The sequence below is a fragment of the Haemorhous mexicanus genome, chromosome 14, assembly GCF_027477595.1.
Source record: "Haemorhous mexicanus isolate bHaeMex1 chromosome 14, bHaeMex1.pri, whole genome shotgun sequence".
Taxonomy (NCBI): domain Eukaryota; kingdom Metazoa; phylum Chordata; class Aves; order Passeriformes; family Fringillidae; genus Haemorhous; species Haemorhous mexicanus.
The window spans coordinates 19193370-19215898 of NC_082354.1; the positions used below are offsets into that span (position 1 = coordinate 19193370).

The 22529-nt window shown below is 41.3% G+C and overlaps 1 protein-coding gene across 4 annotated transcripts in view; it reads left to right on the forward strand.

The window, feature by feature from the left end:
• The window catches only part of DIAPH2 (diaphanous related formin 2), a 172026-nt gene that overhangs the window by 62718 nt on the left and 86779 nt on the right, over nt 1-22529 (forward strand). For all 4 annotated transcript variants that reach the window (XM_059859301.1, XM_059859302.1, XM_059859303.1 and 1 more), the window contains 4 exons: nt 1006-1107; nt 6568-6807; nt 11884-12013; nt 22398-22521. In XM_059859301.1, the coding sequence (XP_059715284.1) occupies nt 1006-1107; nt 6568-6807; nt 11884-12013; nt 22398-22521 (596 nt within the window). The remainder of the gene's footprint in view (nt 1-1005; nt 1108-6567; nt 6808-11883; nt 12014-22397; nt 22522-22529) is intronic.

Consider the following 22529-nt stretch of genomic DNA (forward strand, 5'->3'; position numbering starts at 1 on the left):
TTCTGGGAGCTGTGGTCTAATCTGAGTTGCCTCAGTATGTGAAAATAGGTGCAAAGCCCTGATTTTATTGAGGACTTGGTTTATTGATCAGAGATGTCAGATCAGATGAGGATTAGGATTAGGAAACCTTCGGGTTTAGGAAAATCAAAAATCAAGGGGGAGGAGCAATCTTGGATAGCTGAAGTGCAGAGCAGTTTGATATTGATCTTCTCTACTACACACTCATTATTGTTTGGATTTCAACTTGTGTATATATGAAAATATTTTATATTAAATGCAATTTACACTTTAAAAAATGCAATATATTAACACATTATTTAAAAAAAATGATGCATTAAATGCAAATCTACACTTTTACTGAGTATTTCTTAAACTATTATTCAATCATAATATAAGTATTTTAAATACTTACCATATCTGTATTTTGACACCCTAAGATCACACAATAACTGACAATTTTCTTTGGGGGCATGAATAAGACTGCCAGCAAATTGAACTTTTTCCTGAGTTCCTGTCTATTTGCCATCCAAAAGAGCTGTACAATTTTGGGTTGCTGACCTTTTTTTATAAGGTATTTTTAAGTGTCCTTTGTGCACAGATATTTTGAATATCCAATGATTTTAAATTATTTTTTTTTGCTACTTCTGTCATGTTTTACACAGACCAGTTATTTCTTGATTGATATTTAATGAGCAAGATGCAACCATTAGGGCAAGAGGAGATTGTAGAGAGACAAAACTCATTGATGCTGTCAGGCCCTGAAAAATGATACTCTAACCTTTTAATACATTCTTCAAATCACAGGCTGCAGCAGAGCAGCTGATGTCTGTATTAAATAATTGCTGCTTTGATTTGATGTTTATATCAAGTTGGAGCTGCGTAAATAAAATAAACGTCCCGTAATTTCCTGGTGCATTTCCATGTTGTGGTATTTTAAGCGTGTTATTTTTAATATCTCAGGTAGTTTCATGTAATAAAATTGATATAATGCCTTGTTTGTTTTAGAACCTGGTGAAGAATCTTCCTGAGCAGAAAGAACTCAATGCCTTAGCTGAATTGAAGGATGAATACAACGATCTTGCCGAGCCAGAGCAATTTGGGGTTGTGGTAAGTATCAGTGTGAGGATGGACTGCAGAGTTCCAGTTTGGCACATAAAAAGAAACAAATTTAAGGATAAAATTCTCCTTTTAGTGTTTTTGAAAGACCTGCAGTAGGAAAAGTTAATATTTCCTGATGAGAAGTAATCAAAAAATCTCTTTAGTATGCATTAGGCCGGATGGGCAGGGCTGTGACCAACCAGGCTGGAAGCAGATCATCCTTAGGGGCATCTCCTGTGGGCACCCCTCTGGTTCTGGGTGTTTTTCTGGGAGCAATTACAGTGCAGCATTAAAAACAACAGGCACTCAGGTGCCAGACCAAACCCTTGAATGTTTATAGAACAGCTCTGAAGAGCCCTCTGCCTTCAAGCAGACCCATGTCTGAGCCCACAGATGACCCAGTTACCCCTTGGCATTGGCAACTGATAAAATTGTTGTGTACCAAGAGCTGTAAGCAGCTGCAAGAGCTAACGTGTGCACATCCATGTTTTCTGTGGATGGATGGATGCACATTTCAGACATCTGTATTTACACCACTCAGACTTGCAGGATGGCTCAAGGAGGGGTGTGAACTTAGACTAGGACTGAAATTGTAGCCTGTGTTCTGCTCCTTGCAGTCCTTGCAGTCCCTGGATCTGCTCTAGAGCAGGGCTACCAGAGTGGCTGGGGCCTCTGGAAGGAATTCCAGCCTTTGCAGGAATTCTTTCATCCATGCCTGGGGGTGGGGGTGGGACCCTGAGTTCTGTGCCAGCCCTTGGGAATCACTTTCTGCTCCTGGTCTTCCAAAGACCTCAGGAGTCTTTAGGCAAATGAGCTCCTGTTTTCACTTCCCCTCTCAGCCCAGGAGATTAAAATGATGATGAGAGCCTCTGGAACGTGCTCAGGATTTATCCCCAGCTCCACAGGAGCTACGCTTGCTCTTGCTGGATTTTTAAGGCATTATGTACATTAAAATGCATTAAAACAGAAATAGAGGCCTCTTAAAAGACTTTTTTTACTAAAAAGCTCTGATTTGAGCATAATTTGGCTGCAGAAGTGGCTTCTGAGTGCCTTTTTTTAAAAATTATTTTTCAGTTGGGGAAGTAACAGAATATGATTTGTCCTAATGAGATTTTTGGAGAGGATTTAGAAAATGAAAGATATCAATAGGCTAAAGTTTTATTTTAAAAGAACTTTAGCCTATTGATTTCCATTTCTTTTAATAAATGGCACAGATTTCCAAAAATCTTTAATTTCCAAAGAAAGATGAGGAATTTTGGTAGAAGTGGGATGCATTAATTAGCCTTACTACAAGAAGTAAAACATTGCCATTTATTCATCAGTAACAATCTAAAAATCTCTATAAATACATATTTGCTGCTTTCTTTGAAGCAATAATAGCATGCGTATTTATTTAAAATATAGACATATGCATTATCTCTTTAGACACACCAAAACTTACCTATGAATCTGTGTGTTGTGATATATACATATATTATATATTATTTTATATATAGACCTATTTATGGGTATATTCCCCCTACCTAGATTTGTCAGACAAAGGGAGAATTTGTGCAGGGTTTTGTGCAGGTTTTGTGCAGTCCATATCTGGAGTGTGTTGGAGGGAAATGCTCAATGGAAGCAGGCAAGCTGGAGGTGTTAGGACAAAGGAAGCCTCTGATGTTTGGGAATTCTGTTCATTTTCCTGCCTAAAATCAACCAGGAAATTGTCAAAATTGTGCATCATCATGAGCTTGATTGAAGGGCTGTGAAGGCATTCCTCTGGTTTACTGCTGGCAGCTGCTCAGTGCTTCACCCTGATCTTTCAACTTGGATCATCCCCTGCTCCCTCCTGCTGACACCAGTAAATCCCCTTCCCACACATCTCCTGCCTTGTCCCAGCTGATATTTCTGGCTGAGGATGCTGACCCCCTGTCTGGGGCTCCTCCAGGCTGGGATTCCTGCTGGGCTGGAGCTGGCCTGGCCTTTCCTCTGCTTACTGAAAGAGCCAGAGAAGTCCCTGTATTCCCCAGCAGTGCCAGTGTGCCAGGGCCACTGTTCCCCAGATTCCTGAGGAAACACTGACTAGAGCAAGTTGAGAGAGTTTCCAAGCATTTAATGCAACATTAATTAGCAAAAACTGCTTAATCAAACATCTCCAAATGGTGCTGCTTGCCTTGTGAAGGAACCAAGTTTCCTGAAGCTTGTTTGCTTATTCAGCTCTGCCATCTGCTTTAATAAAAACCAGTATTTGCCTGGTGGGTCCTGCTTCTGCCTTATTTCTAGAGGCCTCTGAGTGCAGCACTGGTGCTAAAATGCTGGCTTTGTTTCTGGTTATGATTTCATGGAACTGTCCTTTAAAGTGGAAGAAAGGCAGCTGAACCTCAAGTCTTGACTGAAGTTCTTTCTTCCAATGTGTCAAATTAATTTTGGAGTTTCTCATTAATAGTAATCTTAACCTTGACTTCAGGAATAGAAGACAGACTATCTTAAATAATATTTCAAGTGTGTCCCCTTATTTTCACATAGATTTAGGTGTGTTAATTATGAAGATATGTAAATTGGATAATCACTTTGCCCATCAAATTTAATCACGTTTGGAATAAGTTGCTTAAAAACTGTGCAGAAAAACCACACTTGGTACAAGATGAACTTATTTGGGGGAACCGATTAACTTAATATTCAGCTGATAGGGAAATGAAAATGAGAACTGCATTTTCATTTAGATGAATGTTAAAATCAATTATATATTCTAATTAGTTATTGGAACTGCTTGAAGTTATACCCTGGGATCAAAAAAAGGCACCACAACTTCCTCTAAAGGAAAGTTTGCATTGGTGTTGACGTAGAGCAAGAAAAATAGGGAAAAAAAATTAGAAATTTTTTAAAAATTGAAAAAAATTAGAAAAAAAATAGAAAAAAAATTAAAACAGAAAAATGAACTGGATCAGCTGTGTGCCGTGGGCTCAGCTGGGCAGGATGGTACCTGAGTTCTGCACCTAAACCTCGTGTTCAAGAGTTCATTTGTTATGATAGGGGAACAGCTGCAGCTTCAGTGAGGAGCTGCATTTCCACTTCAGTGCCAGCTGAACGTTTTTAGTGTCACAAAAGCATAAATGTGAGGACTTGTATAAACCTGCATGTTCTGTGACCCTTTTTTTCCTGTGTAACCAGCTCAGCTGCCATGAGCAGTCCTGGCTGGGAGGCAGACGAAGGGAATTGAGAATTGTACAAGCTGATTGCACCTCCATTGCTTTAAAGTCATTCAGGCTTTTAAATTGAATTTATTGGCTGCTTGTTTGGCCTCATTGTAATTTTGTGAGCTGCTGCAGAATTAATCTTCCTAGAATGTTTCCAGGGGAAAAAAGGCAACTTTAATATAACATAGGTAAGAGGCTAAGTTGTCTGAGTAAGTTGACAAATTTTTATTAGAGGAATGTCAGCTTTTTCTTAGAAAGTGAGGCAAATTTAATTGTGCTTTTTGCCTTTCTCCAATAGCCTTTGATCCTCGTTTTAATACAGGGCTTGAGAATTGAATGATGATAATAAAGCATAAAGAACTGCATAAAGAACTTGATTAGGTAGAGAGTTCAGACAAGACCTTTATGAGAGCCCAGAAGGGGAAATAATGACATGCAGCCCATCACTGACAGTCAGCTGGAGAAGAAATATCCATTTTCTTGTCTCTTTAAGTGTTTGCAGGGGAAGGCAGTGCTTGCTGTTCCATGCACCTGTTGGAATGTTTCGTTTCTTATATAAATATAAACATAAACATAAATATAAATATGCCTTTGACACTAATTTTATTTAGAGCCATAAAGAATTTGAGCTTCCCAAGTGAATGCAGGCTTCGCTCCTTACCTAATTCTAGGAGAGTGCCCCAAATTCAGGATGGGATCACTCCTTTCTCTGCCTCTGAGCATGTGGATTTAGAAACAGGCCCAAAAAAGGGGAAAGCAGGGCAGGGTGAGGCAGGAGGAACTAAAACAGCATTTGTGCTCATCTTCTGCTGATACCTAAAGGGAATTATGTGTATAAAAATGTTCTGGGCTTAAGGAAACAACCCACATGCAAACAGCTCTTAGGAAATTATCAAAATAGTTTTAAAATATTAGGTAAGTCAGGGAATGGAATTAAAACTTCCTGCTGGCTTGGTGGTCAAAAGCTAATAAATGATCAGTGTTCCATGGCACTACACAGCATTAAAGAAGAAAGGACACTTCTCTCAAGTTTAAGGATTATTCTTCACTAATGTTTATGTCACACTCTCCTGTGGGCTTGCACATGTTTTGTTGCACTCTGGTTCTGGGATCTAAAGCTTTTGTCAATTTTTTTCTGTGCCATTTTGAGTAAAAACAGCAATTGGAGATTGTTCTACAAAAGTTAAAGCAAATTATGTGATTAATTTTAATTTCCATCTACTGCAGATTAGTGTAAGTAGATCCTTTCAAGGCAGATGTTTTCAGTATGATATTTCTGAAATACAGGATGATTAGAAGAATAATGTTTCAAGACTTTCAATGATTTTGGCTTAGAGAGGCTCAGAGAGAAATTTGTGACAATGGAGATTTATAAAAAAAGATCACTAGTTCTGCTGAGATGCTTCTTTTCTGATCCTTTCCTTTGCCTTGTTCCAGCCTGATCATAGGAATTGTTTGAGACCATCTGGAGCGCCTTCGTGTTTATCTTCATTTTAGAATGAATTCATTATTATTCAGGCCACTCCAGTCCTTCCTGTGGAAGTTATTGCTGCTGCTTCTGCTGGCTGTTGGGAGACAGCTCTGGTAGAAAAATCGTGGTTCCTCCAAGGACCATGGCCAGATTTTGGCCAACAGAGACAGGAGCGCATCAAAATCTTCCTGTTCTGCAAGTCAAGATCTGTGATCTGTCACATAGCAAAGCTTTTCTTGCCAAGTGCTTCAGGAACACCCCTGGTGGTGAATACATTGGGGAGGAAATCTTTCTGGATTCTGCAAAGATGAGCTAGATTTGGAATATAACCGTTCTTGCAATTAAATGAAAAATTTCAAGTGGTGTAACAATGCTCAGTACATCTTTTTTTTTTCCTAATTTAAATTCCTCTTGTGAATTATGGTGGGAGGAAATAACTCTGATCACTCGTGCAAAATACGAAAGATATTTTGTGACCTAGGCTAGTGAATTTGGTCTGGGGATTTAAATTAATCAGTCAGCATTGTAGATTTTTTTCAGTGTCTGCTGTGTTGCAACATCAGGACTGTCACCTCCTTGTCAGGGTTTTCAACCTCCCATCTTTGTATCAGAGCAGGAAGGGGTGAGAGCTGTGCTCTCCTTGGCCAAGTGTCTGACACACAGAGCTGCTGGGGTGCCTGGAAGCACGAGGCAGGCAGTGTGAACCTCCAGAAGCTGTGGGCTTGCTGGCTGGTGCTGTATTCTCACAATTAGAGCTGGACCTCTTTGAGCTGTTGAGGATTTGAGCTTTCCTGCTGAGTCAGCCTTTGGTGCTTGCAGATGAGCTCGGTGAAGATGCTGCGCGCGCGGCTCAACGGGATCCTGTTCCGGCTGATGTTCGAGGAGCACGTCAACAACATCAAACCCGACATCATGGCAGTGACCCTGGCCTGTGAGGAGCTCAAGAAGAGCGAGAGCTTCAGCAAGCTCCTGGAGCTGGTGCTCTTCCTGGGCAACTACATGAACTCTGGCTCCAGGAACGCTCAGTCTCTGGGCTTCAACATCAGCTTCCTCTGCAAGGTGAGTGCAGCACAGGGTATGAATGCCCCCAAAGCTGGGCAGCTCCTGAAACTCAGCACAGGAGAAGGGCCCAGAGCTGGGACAGCATCCCAGTGAGAGTCCCTGACTGCACCCTGTCAGAACTCAGATCCCTCTGGGAGTCCAGAGTTGCCAGGACCCCTGCCAGGGGGCTCAGAGACCCTGGCACACAGCCCAGAACACCAGTGGGCTCAATTACGAACCACAGAACAACTTACCACCTTTACAGGAAGAGATAAAAGCCACGGCAGTTTAAATGGTGTAAAAATCAAGTACTCACAGGGTGTCAATGTAGGTTTTAGGATTTTTGGTATAGGGGTTTCTGGGGACAAGATGGAGGGATTTGGGCGTGTCTAGCCTTTCTTCTTCTTCTTCTCTACCTCCATCTTCAGTGGTGATGTTGGCACTTTTAGATTGTTTTAGAGTAGAGGCCCACTGTCTAACATAGGTGATAGGTATTGGAAAATAATTGTAGATATTGCACACGTAGTTTGTAGTGTACAAAGATAACACTGCCCTGGGGGCAGGCAGAGTGCCTCTGACTGTCCTGCTGAATGGATCTCGGCTGGGCAGGGAGAAAATTTTACAGGTAAGATACAATAAACAACCTTGAGCCCGAGAAATGAAGAGCCCTGACTCCTCCTTCAAGCACAGGGCTGGGAAAAGAGACTTTAGAACTTTTCTCGGGGTCACTCTGACCAGCTGGAGAGACCCTGACTGCTCCCTGGGTTTAGGCATGGACAGGAAGCACACAGCCAGCATTCCCAACATTCCCTGGGTGATTTCAAGGTGTCTTTATTTTTTGCTCCTAAGGAATGTGTTTCAGCCTTCAAGCTTGTCAAGCAGAATTTGGGAGCCTCTATTTTGCATTTTATACTAACTCCATTTATAGTTATATAGTTATAATAACTCCTTTTTCAGACCAGTGACTGTCATTTAGTGGACTTTCTGCCCATGATAAGAGATTTTTGTTATATTTTTTGAGCCAGCTGTCAGCGAGGTCTGTGTACACATTTCTATGTGCAGAATACACACACTTCATGATGAGGAGTCCTAATGTGATGAATTCACTTTTCAATACAACCAGAGTTTTGTATTGATTTTTTCTTTTTGCTTGTTTCTTGAACAATCTTAAAATTAATTGTCTGTTTACTGGATGCAGTGCTTACATTATGCAGTCTGAAAAAAAGAGGAGAAAAAAGGCAAGTATTGATCTGGGATGAACGTTTGGTTTGGAAAATAAATGATTTTACAACAGAGCTGGTCATTTTGTACACAGAGATCTGGTTGTGTTAAAACTTATTAAAACATGATAAAGAAAATGAAAGAAAGCCCAGTTCCAACCTGCCTGGACTGAGCTGGAAGGCTAATGGCTGAGGAGTAATTGCAAATCCTTAAAAACAGATAATCTCTCTGGATGTTGCACTGCAGTGTATGGTGGTATTGAAGATGGAAAGGATCTGTAGACAACCCTTGGCAGAAGGCTGAGAACTTCATTTTGTTCACATAAGAGACCTCAGCATCAGAATTCCTGGGATGTATCAAGACTGGCCAGGGGGAGCAGCTCCTCCTGTGCCTGCAGCAGAGCATCCCCAGTGCCTGAGCATGGAATGCTCTGTGAAAACAGAAACACAGCAGGGAGAGTGCTCAGCTGAGGGAGGCTGCTGCAGTAACCCTCTGAAGTTTTCTGTGTTTGTTTAATATGTCCAGAGGATCCAGCTGTTCTTTGAACCCCCAGTGCAGCAGGAGCTCCAAAATTCTGCTCTGTGGGAGTGGAACTGGAAGGAAGGAGGTTTGTGTTAGGGATGTGCAGGTACAGCTGCTGGTTCTCTGGGGCTGAATTCAAGTGAGGAGCAGGAGCTGAGTTTCCATAAAGCTTTTGCAGCCTTCTGCCTGGATCAATGGCTGTTCATCTGTTAAGTGCTGCCATGCTGCTTTTTGTTCAAAGTGCAAATAGAACAAGACAAGCTGTTTATCCAGGCTGAGCATTACTGATGAGGGGACATTTATTGTCCAGCAGCCCTTGTTCTGGGAAGGGGGGAAAGACTTCTAGGGTAGGAGGAGGTCTATAATCTCATAAAAATCAATAGAGAGCCTTTTTATAGCCATAATAAAGTGTCACTCCAGTGATGGTTCCTACATAAATTTTTCCTTGCATTGGCTGCCACGTTTAACCCTCACACCTGAGAGCTGCAGCCAGAAGCACCTGGGAGAAGCCAACCCCATCCTGGCAGTGGCTGTGGTGTGATTGGCATGGCTTAAGTGCTGTACTCTGATTGGCATGGCTTAAATGCCTTACTCTGTGTAGAAGGGAGAGTTTTGTTCTGGTGGCGTTTTCCTGGCTCACAGAATCCAACATCTTCCTGTGTAACTCTTGATTTGAGTGGTTGGGCTGTGATGTGCTCTGTGTCCCTTGGCCTTTAATCCTTCCCCAAGCCATGGATCTCATGGTGCTGACCCTCAAATTGATGCTTCAGCATTCAGCTGGAGCTGCTTGCTGTAGCCCCCACTGATCTAGCAATTTATTTCATTTATTTTTAAACTGAATGTGTTATTTCCAAATTCCATCTCTTGGGCAAAGAAAGGCCCTAGACTCAAAACCTGTATTTTAAAATTTGAACACTACAGTGTGAAAAATTTATCCCAAATCATAGAATGATAGAATATCCTGAGTTGGAAAGGACCCACGAGGTTCATCAAAGTCCAGCTCCTGGTCTTGTAAGCACAACTTAATGGGCTCTTTTTGCTTTTCTTCCACTTGGCTGGAGTCTGTAGAACAGCTGCAATGAGGCTAAGCTGTTAGGTTCTTTACAAGCCAAGGAATGCTACATCTATTGGGCAAAATTACTGCTAGGAAAAAGGTGAATGTAAAAGTATTGCATTTAGTGCAAAAAATAAAAATAATGGGTGTGTTATTGAATAGGAGTGTACATTGAATACAAGTACAGGGTGTGATACAGACACAACCAAGCTGCACCTGTCCAGTTCCTACCTTTCATTTCTGGTTTTTTATTTAAATATTATGTGCTAAACTACACTCAAACATCAACTATCTTATGTTTCATTATATCAGTGGGCTTAGGACTTGATTTTTAAAGTGCAGATATTGATTCTAAACATCAAGCAGACCTATCTGCATCCATTGTGTTAAAAGTAAAGGTGAATATAGCAGAGACTTGTTTATGATTGGGCCAAAGAAATTAATTTGGCACATTTGTTCAAGTTCTAAATAAATGTTTATTTAGATATTTATTTAGATGCTTACCTTTACTACAAGGTGCTAATGCTGACTCTTATTGTGATGTTGCTCTTGGTGGCAAAACATGTTCCTGTTGTAATTTGAAAGCAAAATAATTTTGTCCATTTAGAAAAAAAAAGTGCTTTATCCACTTGATGATGTCAGAGAGATCAAAGGCTGCAAATCCCACTGCTGTTGCTCACAGACAAATTGAAATGCAATTTCTTTTTTCCATGCAGATGTTTAGCCAGTAAATCTACGATGTTTTTTCAAGTCAGGAGAACTTCTGTGCATGTAACACAGGAAAGCCCTTTAACTGCATACCATTACTGAGCATTGTTTAGTCTTTAATCGCTGAATTGGTAGGAATTAAATTGCTTTCTTAATTGCATAAATACCTTATATTTTTAAAAGCCTGTTTTTCCACTGCACTCATTTATTCCTAACAGGGTAATCCTTAAAGCTGAAAGGCCTCTATTAAATTGAACATCAATGGCAAGCCTGTCATGAGGATTATAGAATTAGAACTTCAAGTGATTTAGAGAATGAGAAAACAAATAGGAGATTTTACACAAGCATTTATGTATTCTTCTTAAATAAATCCTTTATTTCATTTGTTCTGTATGTTGTAGCTTACTTCTGTGTAAGAACTGTACTGGATGAGTAAAATGCTGTTAAAACAATTCTTTCCAGATGTATTACTAATTCTCTGTCAAGTGAGGTGTGCTCCTCTCAAACTCTTACATGCCCCTGCTCTGTCTTGCCTTTGTGAATAAATCTCTGCTCCTGCTGGATCTTCCATCAACTCACAGATCCCTTCTTCACATCTGCACAAAATGGGCAAGCTCTGGAGTTTGGTCCTAAATTTGTTCTCTCATCTCTAAAGTCCATGGTGCTCCTTTGCCTAGACAGGTGCACTGTGCCATGGGCTGGAGCCAAAAGGTAATTGGAAACGTGCCACTGGTCCTGTGGTCTAACAGCTAGTCCAGATTTTTGGTTTTTTTAACTAAAAACCTCATTGCAGCAGTTCATGCACCCAGGCTAATGGAGAACAGAGTCTTACCACTCCCAGGAATACTCATTTGTTTCAGGCCACTAAAAATGCATCTGCAGTTGAAGGAACATCAAAAATATCCTTTACCTGTTACTTCCCATCGTGCAGTTTTCCTGCAGCTTTTCATAAATACAGCTGGGTGCATTCCATTTCCTTCAGCTGCAGGCAGGATTGCCTTTGCTTTGCTGTGTTTCTGTGTTCTGGTAAGGCAGGGGGCATTTGTTTTGTGGATCTCTATAGAATTGGTCTCCAAATCTTTAGCCTAACGCAGCATGGCTTAGATTTTGCTCCAAGAAAAAATTGTGGATTTACAGCAAGGAGTTACTTTAGTTTGACTGGTGAGAATGCAAATTCTGAGTGTTAGCACAGTGTCCAGCTATGCAGCACTTCAGGGATGCCTGTAGGGATTTGGCATTTATGGCACTGGAGGAATGCTCTAATTTCAGTTCTGTGTAATCTCTGTCCACAGCTATTTTTTATCTGGGGGATTCTGAACTGGCAATGCAAAAATCTCAGAACTTTATCTCAGATCTTGTTCTCATCAAAATTAATCATTATTTCTTAAAATACATCATAGGGTAGATTCCTTCTAGTCCTAAATTAAGAAGAATTCAACAAATTTCATTTTTTAAATAATCTGTTTATTTGCAGGCAACCATGTGGGTAACTTTTTGCTAATGAGTTGAAGTCTGCAATATTCACTTCATTGAAATGTTTTAAGAATTTATTTTTTTCTCTTTGTCTTCTCCTGTGCTGAATTTTTTAGATTCGAGATACAAAATCATCAGATCAGAAAACCACCCTGTTGCATTTCCTGGCAGAAATCTGTGAGGAGAATTACAGGGACATCTTAAAATTCCCTGATGAGCTGCAGCACGTGGAGAGTGCAAGCAAAGGTAAGCAGCAGACAAAGCACCTGAAGGTAGCAGTTGTTTGCTTTGACATTAAATGCTCCCAGCATTTCGTTTGGGATTGTGGGATTATGTAACCTGTAAGCACTGATGATCCACGTGGATTGTGCTTTTCTGGTGTTTACTGAGCTGAGAACAAAAAGGGAAAAACAGTAATAGAGCAACTCCTCTTCTTCTGTAGTAGGCTGGGAAAATAATACATTTTATAATACAATTAAAATAAAAAATTAAAATTGTATTAAAAATTTTCAATTGTATTAAAATAATGCAATTTATTTCAGTGAGGTGTTTGAAAAGCCACAGCTCAGGAGTTGTGCCAGCAGTGCAGGGATGGTGTTGGGTGTCCCATCAAACCTCTGAGGAGTGAGCTCTGAGTGTGCAAGGAGCCTTCACACACAGAGTTCCTCATTTCCACTCCTGAGAGAGAACAACAAATAGCTATACTATTTATTTGTTAATATTTATGCAATTATATGTTTTATAAATATAAAATATAATATATAAAATACCTAATATATAAAATATGTATCTATATACAGTAAATACTGATCTTTATTATTTATGCAAATAAGCAGCATCCTCTGGAAGAATCCCAGGCTGCACAGGCCACAGGTAATGGTTATTTTTGGTCAGTCAGCAGTGCAGGCTGGGGATGTGAGCTGAGTTCACCTGCTGGCCACCTTTGTGCTGCTTGGCAACCTCGCTGCTGAGCTTTCTGCTGAGGCAGAAGAAGGTGAAGATAGCACAAACTTTCAATTGGTCCATTTCATCAGAAGATAAATATAAATATAAATATAAATATAAATATAAATATAAATATAAATATAAATATAAATATAGATACCTGGGCGAGCACAAGAGGATGAAGGAAAACAGAGGTGAGAAGGAGTTGGATGCACATTTCCACCAGCCCTGTCCAGGTTTTCTCCTGGAATTTTTTTGTCTCCTTTGCTCCAGGGCTATCAGTCAATGTCTCTCCTCAGTGCAGTGATTAGCTGTTGGATCTTTATTAATTAGGCCCTCACTTGCTCTCAGTCTGTGTTCTTGTGTCTGCTGGGAGCAGAGCTCCTGTGTGCCCGAGGCCCTGGGGAGTTCATCCCTCAGCCCAGCTTTGCCATGCTCTCTCCTCACACTGCTCCACACTTTGCTGTGTCTGTCTTCATCATGCTTTTGTTTTTTTGCTGTTTCTCAAACTTTGCATGCACCTTTCCATGTTTTTGTCCTGCACACAACCTGTGTTTGGTGTATATTAGATGTGTCACTTGGCTGCAGGGTGGTTCACTGGCCTGAGTCTGTGCTCTGGGCTTTTTGGGGGTCTGTGCAGGGCTCAGAGATCCTTGTGAGTCCTTTCCAGCTCAGGACATTCTGTGATTCTGTGGACTAACATATTAATTAAGTTATTTATGCAAGTAGCAGTTTGGCATCTTATCTAAATTCCAAAACTGTTTTCTCCCACTGGATAATTCTTTTCTCGAGGTGACTTTTCATCATCTTCTTCCTTTCTTTGTGAAGTCTTCTGGTTTACCAGGCACTTTTGATGTTCTTTTAGGAATTTTCTTCTGTGGGTGACACTTGACCTGGCAGCTTTGAGATTTTTATGGTTTGATTCAAAGCCTCTGATGTTCTCTAAGTTGACTTGAGGAATGAAACTGGAAGAGTCAGTAAAGTTTAGTTAAGCTGTAGCATCCTAAACAGAGAAAGCATATTAATGGGAGCAAAGCCTCTCATAATTCTGATGCTCAGAACACATATGAAAAAGATTTTATTGCAGTTTAGTTTGGTTCATTCTGTAAGATAAAAGCTGCATTTCCTACAAACAGCACTGACTTCTAGCAGAGCATAAACTGCTGTTCATTTTTAATGACCAAAACTTCTCGTTCAGCCCCTCTTTGCTTTCTGGAGCAAGGCAGGTTTTTGGCAGAATAAATGGGATTTGTGCAGGTTGCTTCAGCTGCTCCCCATGGTGCTGCAGGGGTTGGGTAATTGTCAGGCTCATCTGCTCTGTCACACGTGGTGCTTTTCCTGTGCAGGAATTTGAAGTGCTTTGCATGGGGAGATTTGCACTTCCTATTTATTGTTTGGGTTTTTATCAACCAGTGGTTTTGGGGACGGACAGTTGGGTTTATTTTTCCTGTGGGAAGCCTCTTTTGGAATAAATTGGCTGGATATGAGGATGCTGGCATCAGTTATTCATAAAATAGGAAGAAATCTCCCAGCCAATATTATCTCTGCATGAATTTTAAATAAGGAAATGTGAGCTGGGCAGGGGAGTGTCATTGCCTGAGATGGATGCTGGTACTTCTTAGTCAGGAGGCAGCCTCGTGGTCTGGGCTGAGCAGAACCTTCCAAATGCTGCACTGGGCATCTGCAGCTTCTTTTCACTCTTGGCTGCATATTCTCACTTCCATGGAAAAGGAAAAAAAGTCCTGTTCAGCTTAATTTTCATGTAAGAATAAAGAACCAGCATCTGAACAACTGCTGATTTCTTTTTTTTATTTTTACTTTTTAACAAAGAACAGATAAAACTGGATTTTAATATGAAAAGGTCAATGGGATTAGATGAACTCCCCATGCATGTACTAAAATCTTCAATAATCTGATATTAGGTATAATAAAATAGTTGATCTTTTTAAAGATGGAAGATCAACCTGCAGCTTTATGAAAAGTAAAAATAAATTAGGGAACAGTTTTATTCTGGAAAATACAAGCAAAGGTCAAAATGATTAACTATCAAGAGATCATTGGAAAAGCATTTCTTCTTCCTGGAGGCAGACTGTGAAAGGAAAACCAATCCAAACTCACAATGCAGTGCATTGTTTGATGGCAGTGATTTCCTTTTCCCCCTTTTCTTTTTTCCCCCTTTTCTCCTGTCCTTTGGAACCAGACCCAGCCCTGTTGCCTCATTCACTTCACTTGTTATCCCTCTTGCTGCATTTCATGGTATTTGCTCTTACCACTTTATAAGCTCAGTTTTTATTAAATTCCTGGAAAATTCCCATCCCCTTTTGGGCTTCAGTCAAATTTCCAAACAAAGCCAAGAGGTACCTTACAAGTCAGATATTTCTAGACAGCCATGTGGTTAAAAGTATAACTCAGAAAATAAATATATTTTTCAAGTTAATGCTCACCTGAGTGCCAAGCCTCTCAGAAATCATAAAAGTGAAACAGGTAACATACAAAAAATGAAGATGATTAAAATAAGTTAGCCATGGGCTTCATAACAGCAACTGAATTTTAGATATTAAGAGGAGCAGTTTTACATCCCAGTTTGTGATTTAGCCCTTGTGCCTGTGAATAACAAACCAGAAATGAGCCACAGCTCTGTCTCTAGCTGTTGGATATCATTCCTGATGGAGCTGTTCCTGCTTGGCCTGCCAGCAGTGGCACTCACTGGGCTGTGCACAGCCACAGCAAACTGAGATGCACTGGGAAAGAGGATATATACAATATCAATATCTGTATTTTTTAGTCTCTTTCAGTAATAATGAGGGGTTTTGAGCACTTAACACACTGAGTTCTTTGCCTGACATCAAGGTGTGCCTCTTGATAGTTCTTGTCAAGTGGTGTTGAAAGTGAAATGGAGTGAAAGGTGCTGGTGGGGGTGAGTGAGGTCTGTGCAGTGGAAATACCAACACCACAGCACTGATCTGTCACTTGGACATTGGAATTTATTTCATTCATTTGCAGGCATATGGTTCTGATGGTGGAGGCTTCTCTCTGGAAGGGCCATTAGCAATTGAAACACTGGGGAATGCAAATATGTGTGTACTTTTTATTACAAACACTGCAATAAAGTATTAATTTTGAGATTTTATACAGGTACTTCACTGTGATTTAATGGCATCATTTTAGAATGGGGGAAATATTTTAAAGCATCCTGTGCCACTGTCACTTTGAAGTACAGCAATTTAAAACATGCTCATAAGCAGCAGCCGTTTTTCTGTCAGACAAAAGTTTTATAGTTTGTTGCAGCTGAAAAAACCTGGGTTTTAGCAGAGAGATCTGCAGCATTTCCACCTCTAAAGCACAGCTGAAATTGGTGGAGCAGATTTTGCCCAGTCTGGCCCGTGAGTGGTGGAAAGCAGAAAGCTCCCAGGTGCTTCTTGTGCTGTAGTTCTGGGCAGGAATTTCTCTCAGGGATCCTTCTGGAGCCTGGCTGAGGTTCTGGATTGCCTCACCCTCTGCAGAATGGCTCAGTCAGTTCTCCCAGTCCCTGGAGGCTTTGAGGGTTTTTTAGTTGCTGTCTGTGTGTAATAAATGCTGCGGAGAGCTCTGCTTGTTCTGAGTTCTGGAGCTACATTTTGAAGTTATAATTTGGACTCTCCATTAAGCAGCTCTCTGTATGGTTTGCATTTCAGGCTCTGCTCCTCTCCCTAAAGTGGAAGGATCAAGGGCAAAATGAAAGAACAGTCCAAATGACTCTCATGGGCTGTTGCTTATTAAAGAAATTAAAGCATTTAAGAATTTCTGGCTGTAGTTAAACCAATTCAGAAGTGAAGATTGCTTTAAATGTCTTAAGTTGTGTAATCCATTTAGAATTCTTTAATACAAGCCTCCAGAGAGCAGCAAAAGCTGCAGAATGGCACTTTGTTCTTTCTTCTCCTGCTTATCTGTGGTGGAATTTGCACTTTGGTGCCTGGGAGGAAGGTTCTGGCCCCTCTGAAGTGGCTCAGGCAGCCAGGAATGCCAGGCTCAGCTGGATGAAGTTGCCCAAAATCTCTGTGAGCTTTTCTCTCAGCAGCAGGTTGTGTGACAGCAGCTCTGCTCCTTCTCTGTGCCTTCCTTACTTTGTGTTTATTTGTCTCCTCTGCTTCATTTGCAATTTGTCCTACACCCCTGCCAGCAGCTCTGCTCCAGCATGCTCATTTAATACATCCTGATTTGGTAATTGTAAGCTCTCTTTTAAAAATGAACTCAGCTTCTGAGATCTTGAAAGACATTTGTAATTAAGTCAACATCAAAAGTTTCTGGAGTGCTCTGGAGGTGATCTCTCTCACTGCCAGGAGAGCACTGCAGAGCTCTTCTCACCCAGCAGCTCCAGTGCTCCTGCTTATTCTAAAACTGGGACATTGTTTTCTAAAAGATTTGTGGTTGTAGCATGAAAAGGCAGTTCAACTGAAAATCTTCTCTTCTATGGCATAGTTTGGTTAGTGAGTAAATGTGGAAGGTTGGGGGAGAGGCTGCTCCTGCCAAGGGAGAGCAGGAGGGTGGCACACACAGAGTGCCTGAGACTGAATCTCTCCTTAAACAACAAACCAGGAGTGACTGGGCTTGGTACAAAGGGTTTTTACATGGGAATTGTGTTCAGCTCTCCTGCAGGTGGGCAGCACAGAGACAGCAATGCACAGCTGCTGTGCCTGTTTGGCCAGGGCAGTAAAGTCCTGGAGCAGCCTGGAAAGGTGGAGCCCAGCCTGGAAAGGTGGAGCTCAGCCTGCAAAGGTGGAGCCCAGCCTGCAAAGGTGGAGCACTGCTGTGTCCCTGCCTTCTGCCCCTTCCCCTGCAGGGCTGGGAGCAGGCAGAGCCTCTGCTGGGCAAGGAAACCTCAGCATGCAAATCAGAAGTGCCAATGCACGTCCGTGTGTGAAATCTTCCTCAGATCAAATCCCAGTAGCCAGTGATAGGATACAAACAAAACATTGCCATTTGGGCAGACCTGCTCCTGCTCCTCTCCTCCAAAAGGTGCAAATGTGCAGGGCAGATTCTGTCAGGGAGAAAGTCTGTTCTGCCTGGTGGGCTGGTTGTTAAGCCCCAGGACTTTGTGTCAGAAAGCTTTCCCAGTTTTTGGAGGAGGAGGAGGAGGGCAGCTCCTCTAGCTGGGTAAGGTGGGAGCTGTTCTTCCCCTTGGACCCTGAAGTGTTTAAACATTTATTGTCTTAACAAACAGGAAATTGCTTGGGATGAATTGAGTAATCAATGCTTGTAATTCCTGCAGATTATGAACTTGCTCACCCCTTTCCCTCCAAGCTGCCTCTCCTTCCTTTGTGAAAGGCTCTTTCCATCTGCCCTCGAGCAATAAGAAATAAATAGTCATTAGTATGCTTACAATGTAGTTATGGTGCAAATACTGTCTAGACTTAAAAATCCACGGGTTAATTTGCTTGGTGCAGCCCTGCCTTTGCTTACTGAAGTAATTGATGTTGTTGGCTTTCCCTTCAGAGTGGTTTCCAGCTGTGGACATGGCCATCCCAGCTCTGCATCATGATCAGAGACCATTTAAATGTCTCATGCAAGAGGCACTGCACCTAATCAGAATATATCATTTCACCTCTTCTTGTGGGGAGGGCTCTCAGTCTGATGCAATCTTGTTTTAGAAGGGATTAGTCTGACCTTTGGTCCTGTTGCTGTATTAATGTAAATACAAAATGCTTAGCCTGGCTACAGGGACCAGCTCTAGTGCTCACCATCAGCATGAGATTAACTGCTGGGAGCATTTTTCTGGGGCTGAACTGCTCCAGCAGGCACTCACTAAGCCTTCCTTAGCGTGCAGACTGTGCAAGGCTTTCTCCAAAGTAGGTGGATAGGATTGGTTTGAGGGGTTTTTTCAGAGGAGCAATTAATAATAAGGTGAAGGAAATGATTGCCTTCCATGTCAGAATAATACTGTGCCATCTCTGCAGTGGCTGTGATTTTCTACTATAATTAAATAATAATATACAAAATAATCTTTTAATCAGTCCAGGATTTAGTGATGCATGATGAAGTGAGTTGCACTCAGTATTTGTGCAGAGACAATGTTGATGGATGGAAGTGCTTGCCTTGCTCTGTCCCTGACAGGAATCACCTGGACAATTCCCCATCCCTTTGCCTTGTTCCTGGTAGCTCTGTGTGTTACAGTGACTCTGCAGTGAGCTGAAACACAAGTTTAGCTTCTGTTCTTGGCTTTTTTCTCTGTGTCATGAACCCTTTTGTCACCAGGGTTTGAGGTCCACAATTCAAGGTGCTGCATTTCTTCCCACCTTGGAGCTGCAGGTCTGTCTGCAAGCCAACCTTTCCTTAGGGCTGAGCTGAGGGTCAGACTGACACAAACTGGCACAGACTGAGAAATTTTGCTGCTTTTTTCCTCTTTGGCCTTGAGGATTGGTCCTTATCTGGGATTTGGGGTTTATGTGGGTTTTTAGACAGGCTGACTGGGGAGGACACTCCAGGCTGCTTCCCCCCATCAGCATGTGCTCACAGACTTTAAAAATTCCATCCCTGCCTCCTGCCTTTGACTTCCTTCTGACCCTGCTGTCCAAGAATCCACATCCTTCCTTCCTGAACTCTTTCATCCTCTGCCTCCACTGTTCCCTGTGTCAGCAAATCAGTCTGACTTTGGGATTCTCCAGCTTTCCCATTTCTTGGATGCTGCCTTTCCACCATGGCTGGGAGTCCTCATGTCCTGTGAGGGTGGCTGAGGTGGTTCTTTACTGCTGCTGATTTCTTTTCATTTGGAAATGACAAAAACAACCAACCTTTTATCCTTGCTAATACAAGGAAATTAATGGCCAGGCACCCTTTAGGGTGCTTCCCTTTTTTGGGGGGTCTGCTCACCTTTGGACATTTTTTCTGGTGACTTTTGCTTCTGGGTTTTTTTTCCTTCATGTATTCCTCATTTTCTGTACTTGCCTCATGTTCCTGCCTGGCCATCAGTTATTTATGTGTTGGATTTGGTTGGTTTTTCTCTCCTGCTGCAACATTAAGTGGAATCATGTTGGAATGGCTGCTGCAGAGAGGCTTTGTCAGTAAGAGCCCTTGCTGCTGAAGGCCAAGTGCTGCCTTTCATGTCCATTTTTGAGACCAGTTCTGTTAAATGCCCAATTTTCCTGTGGAGTGATGGGCAAATGGAAGGTCTGTCTTTGAGGAGTGCAGGGGACAGGCTGTTCAGGGTGTGCAGTCTGAAATGGTTTCAAGGAAATGGCTTTGTGCTGCTGCAAGTAGAATTTATGCTTTCATAAATTAAAACCTTGCAAGAGTTGGAAGGAATTTACATGAATTTCCCTGAAAGTAGAAGGTATTCATGTTGATTCCTTTGCACATTACTGAAGTAGTAAATCTCTAATAAAAGGGTTTATGGGAGGAAATGCAGATATTTTATTAGAGTCTATATATATATGTTCCCTGTTCTGTCATCTTTTGAAATTTGTCTTGCAGAACAACAACTGCATAAATTATTTGAACAGAAACTTGTACGTTTGCCTGGGCATGGGGGGGAAAAAAAAGTGAACAGAATTGCATATTCTACAGCATTTTTTTGTTAATTGAGTGTGAGTACAGAAGTTAATTATGGGAAGCACAGCTTTGGGCTGCAGCCTCCTTGCTTGGACAGAGTTCCTCCCTGCTTTCAAAGCCAGTGTGCTCCTGCTCTGGGCCTTTCTGAACTTAGTTTTCCATCCATCTCAATCACAAACTCCAACAGTTATTTGTCATTGCTTGCTGAATTTCTTGGCATTTTTGAATTCCAGACAAAAATAAACTTTTACTCTTGCTTTGTGGTCGTGCATTTAAATATTTTCAAATTGCTAGCAGTTAAACTCTGTGTTATGTTGCCTATTTCCTTGCCAGCTGCTGTTTTATGCACAGAATGACCATTTGCATCCTCCTCATTTATTTTTCACTTCCAGCATTTTCCTTCAGCGCTGTTTGTCCCCCTCTGCAACTCCACAACAGCCCATAAAAATATTACAGTAATTCAAGTTCTTCAGTTCAAGCAGAAATGGGTGCTTTGATCATAATATCAAACGATTAAACTAATGCAAGCAGAACCTAAAAGCTTTGATAATTTGTGTTATTCAGGGTGTTTTAGTGGTTGATTTCAAGGTTAACTCTCAAATGTGAATTTAAAAGCTGCAAGGATTCTGTGGTCAATATACATTCCCACCCCAGCTGAATTTAGCTTAAAAAACTTCCACTATAATTCTAGGATTACATGATGAGTAGTTCCTTTGGTACCCGGTATAAAATGGATAAAATTGAAAATAAAATCAGGATAATGGCTGCTATAAAGGCAGCTCCATTGGTGCCATATGTATTTGAACACGCTCGTGAAATCAGTGTTACAGCTGATGTGAGTCCTCTCTTGGAGAGAACAGAAAATTGATTTTCCTCTGGGAACAGCTGCCTTATTTACCAGATTTTTATTTCCTAGGTGCTGTTTTTCAGGTCATCGTGACTCAATTTCCTTCTGCTCTTTAATCTCATGTATCCACAGCATCTTTTTGTGTTTTTTTGTTTTAATAGCAAGAAAATAGAAAAATAAACGTTTCTTTGGAAAATACTTAGTGGGACTTTTGGGCAAACTGCTTTCCACTAAACACAACAAAACCTCCTTTTCTTGGCTGCACTGGGGCAGAGGGGTCTTGGGATTCTCTGCTTTTCCTTAAGAGAAGTGAGTTCTGAGCTGTGCTAGAGGAGACAAAGAGTGGGAGAGAGCCTGGGGTGCAAGAGGCAGCTCTGGCTGGAGAGAAGAGCTTGGCCAGTTCTTCTTTGGGATAAAAACCAGAATGGGCCTCCTGGCTTGTGCCACAAGTCAATGTTTCCAGTTGAGGCTGGTTTAATTCTCCAGCTGGACCAGGGCTTTCTGTGCTGAGGCTCTGTCACTTTTCATCCAGGTCTGGGGTTGCTTTGTGCTGTGGGCTTGCTTCACCTCCACGCTGCTGTCAGTTTTTGCTCACAGGATGCATCAGTTAGGGGCTGTTTAACCCAAATTGGCAGCACAGTGCTTTTCATTAGAATAGCTTCCCACCCTGCATGCAGGAGCTCTTTGCAGTCCCCTCTTTTATTTTTTAAATTAGTGTGCTGTACTCCGAGTCCTTTGCTTCCTTTGGATTATCAGCAGCGTTTATTATTCAGACCTACCTTTGCTATTACCACAGCTCTGGGCCCCAGAAATCACAGCAACTTCAATATAAGAAAAAATATTGAGTTTTCCCCCCCCATGTCTATTCTTTAAATCATTCCTGTAACAGAAATGTGCCTTAATAAGATCATTCATTTAACCAAGTACATGCATTAAGAAGATGAAATCTCTTTGAACTCCAGTTAGTTTTTAATCTTTGAATTAGATTTAAAAGAATATTAGAAATAATAATATTAGAAATATTGGAATTTTTACCATAAATTTAAATAGAAATGGAATAATTTGAACTAATGGTAGAATTAAGTGGTGACATTTCAATGTTAAATATGATGATCTGGTATATTACAGTAGATATTTTCAATTTATTTTTATGAAGGGAAGGACTTTTTTACGAGCTGTAATTCAGAAAAATATGAATCTACTTAATGGAACCATTCTCTTTCAGATTATTTGTACTGACATTGTTTTTTCCCCTTCTGATCCCCTTTCTGGAATCACTTTATAAACTCTTTTTTTTATTTTTTTCCCCCTCAGTTTCAGCCCAGACTCTGAAGAGCAACCTGGATTCCATGAACCAGCAGATCCAGCGCCTGGAGAAGGACCTGGAGAACTTCCCCAAGAGCCAGGACGAGCACGACAAGTTTGTGGAGAAGATGAGCATATCCT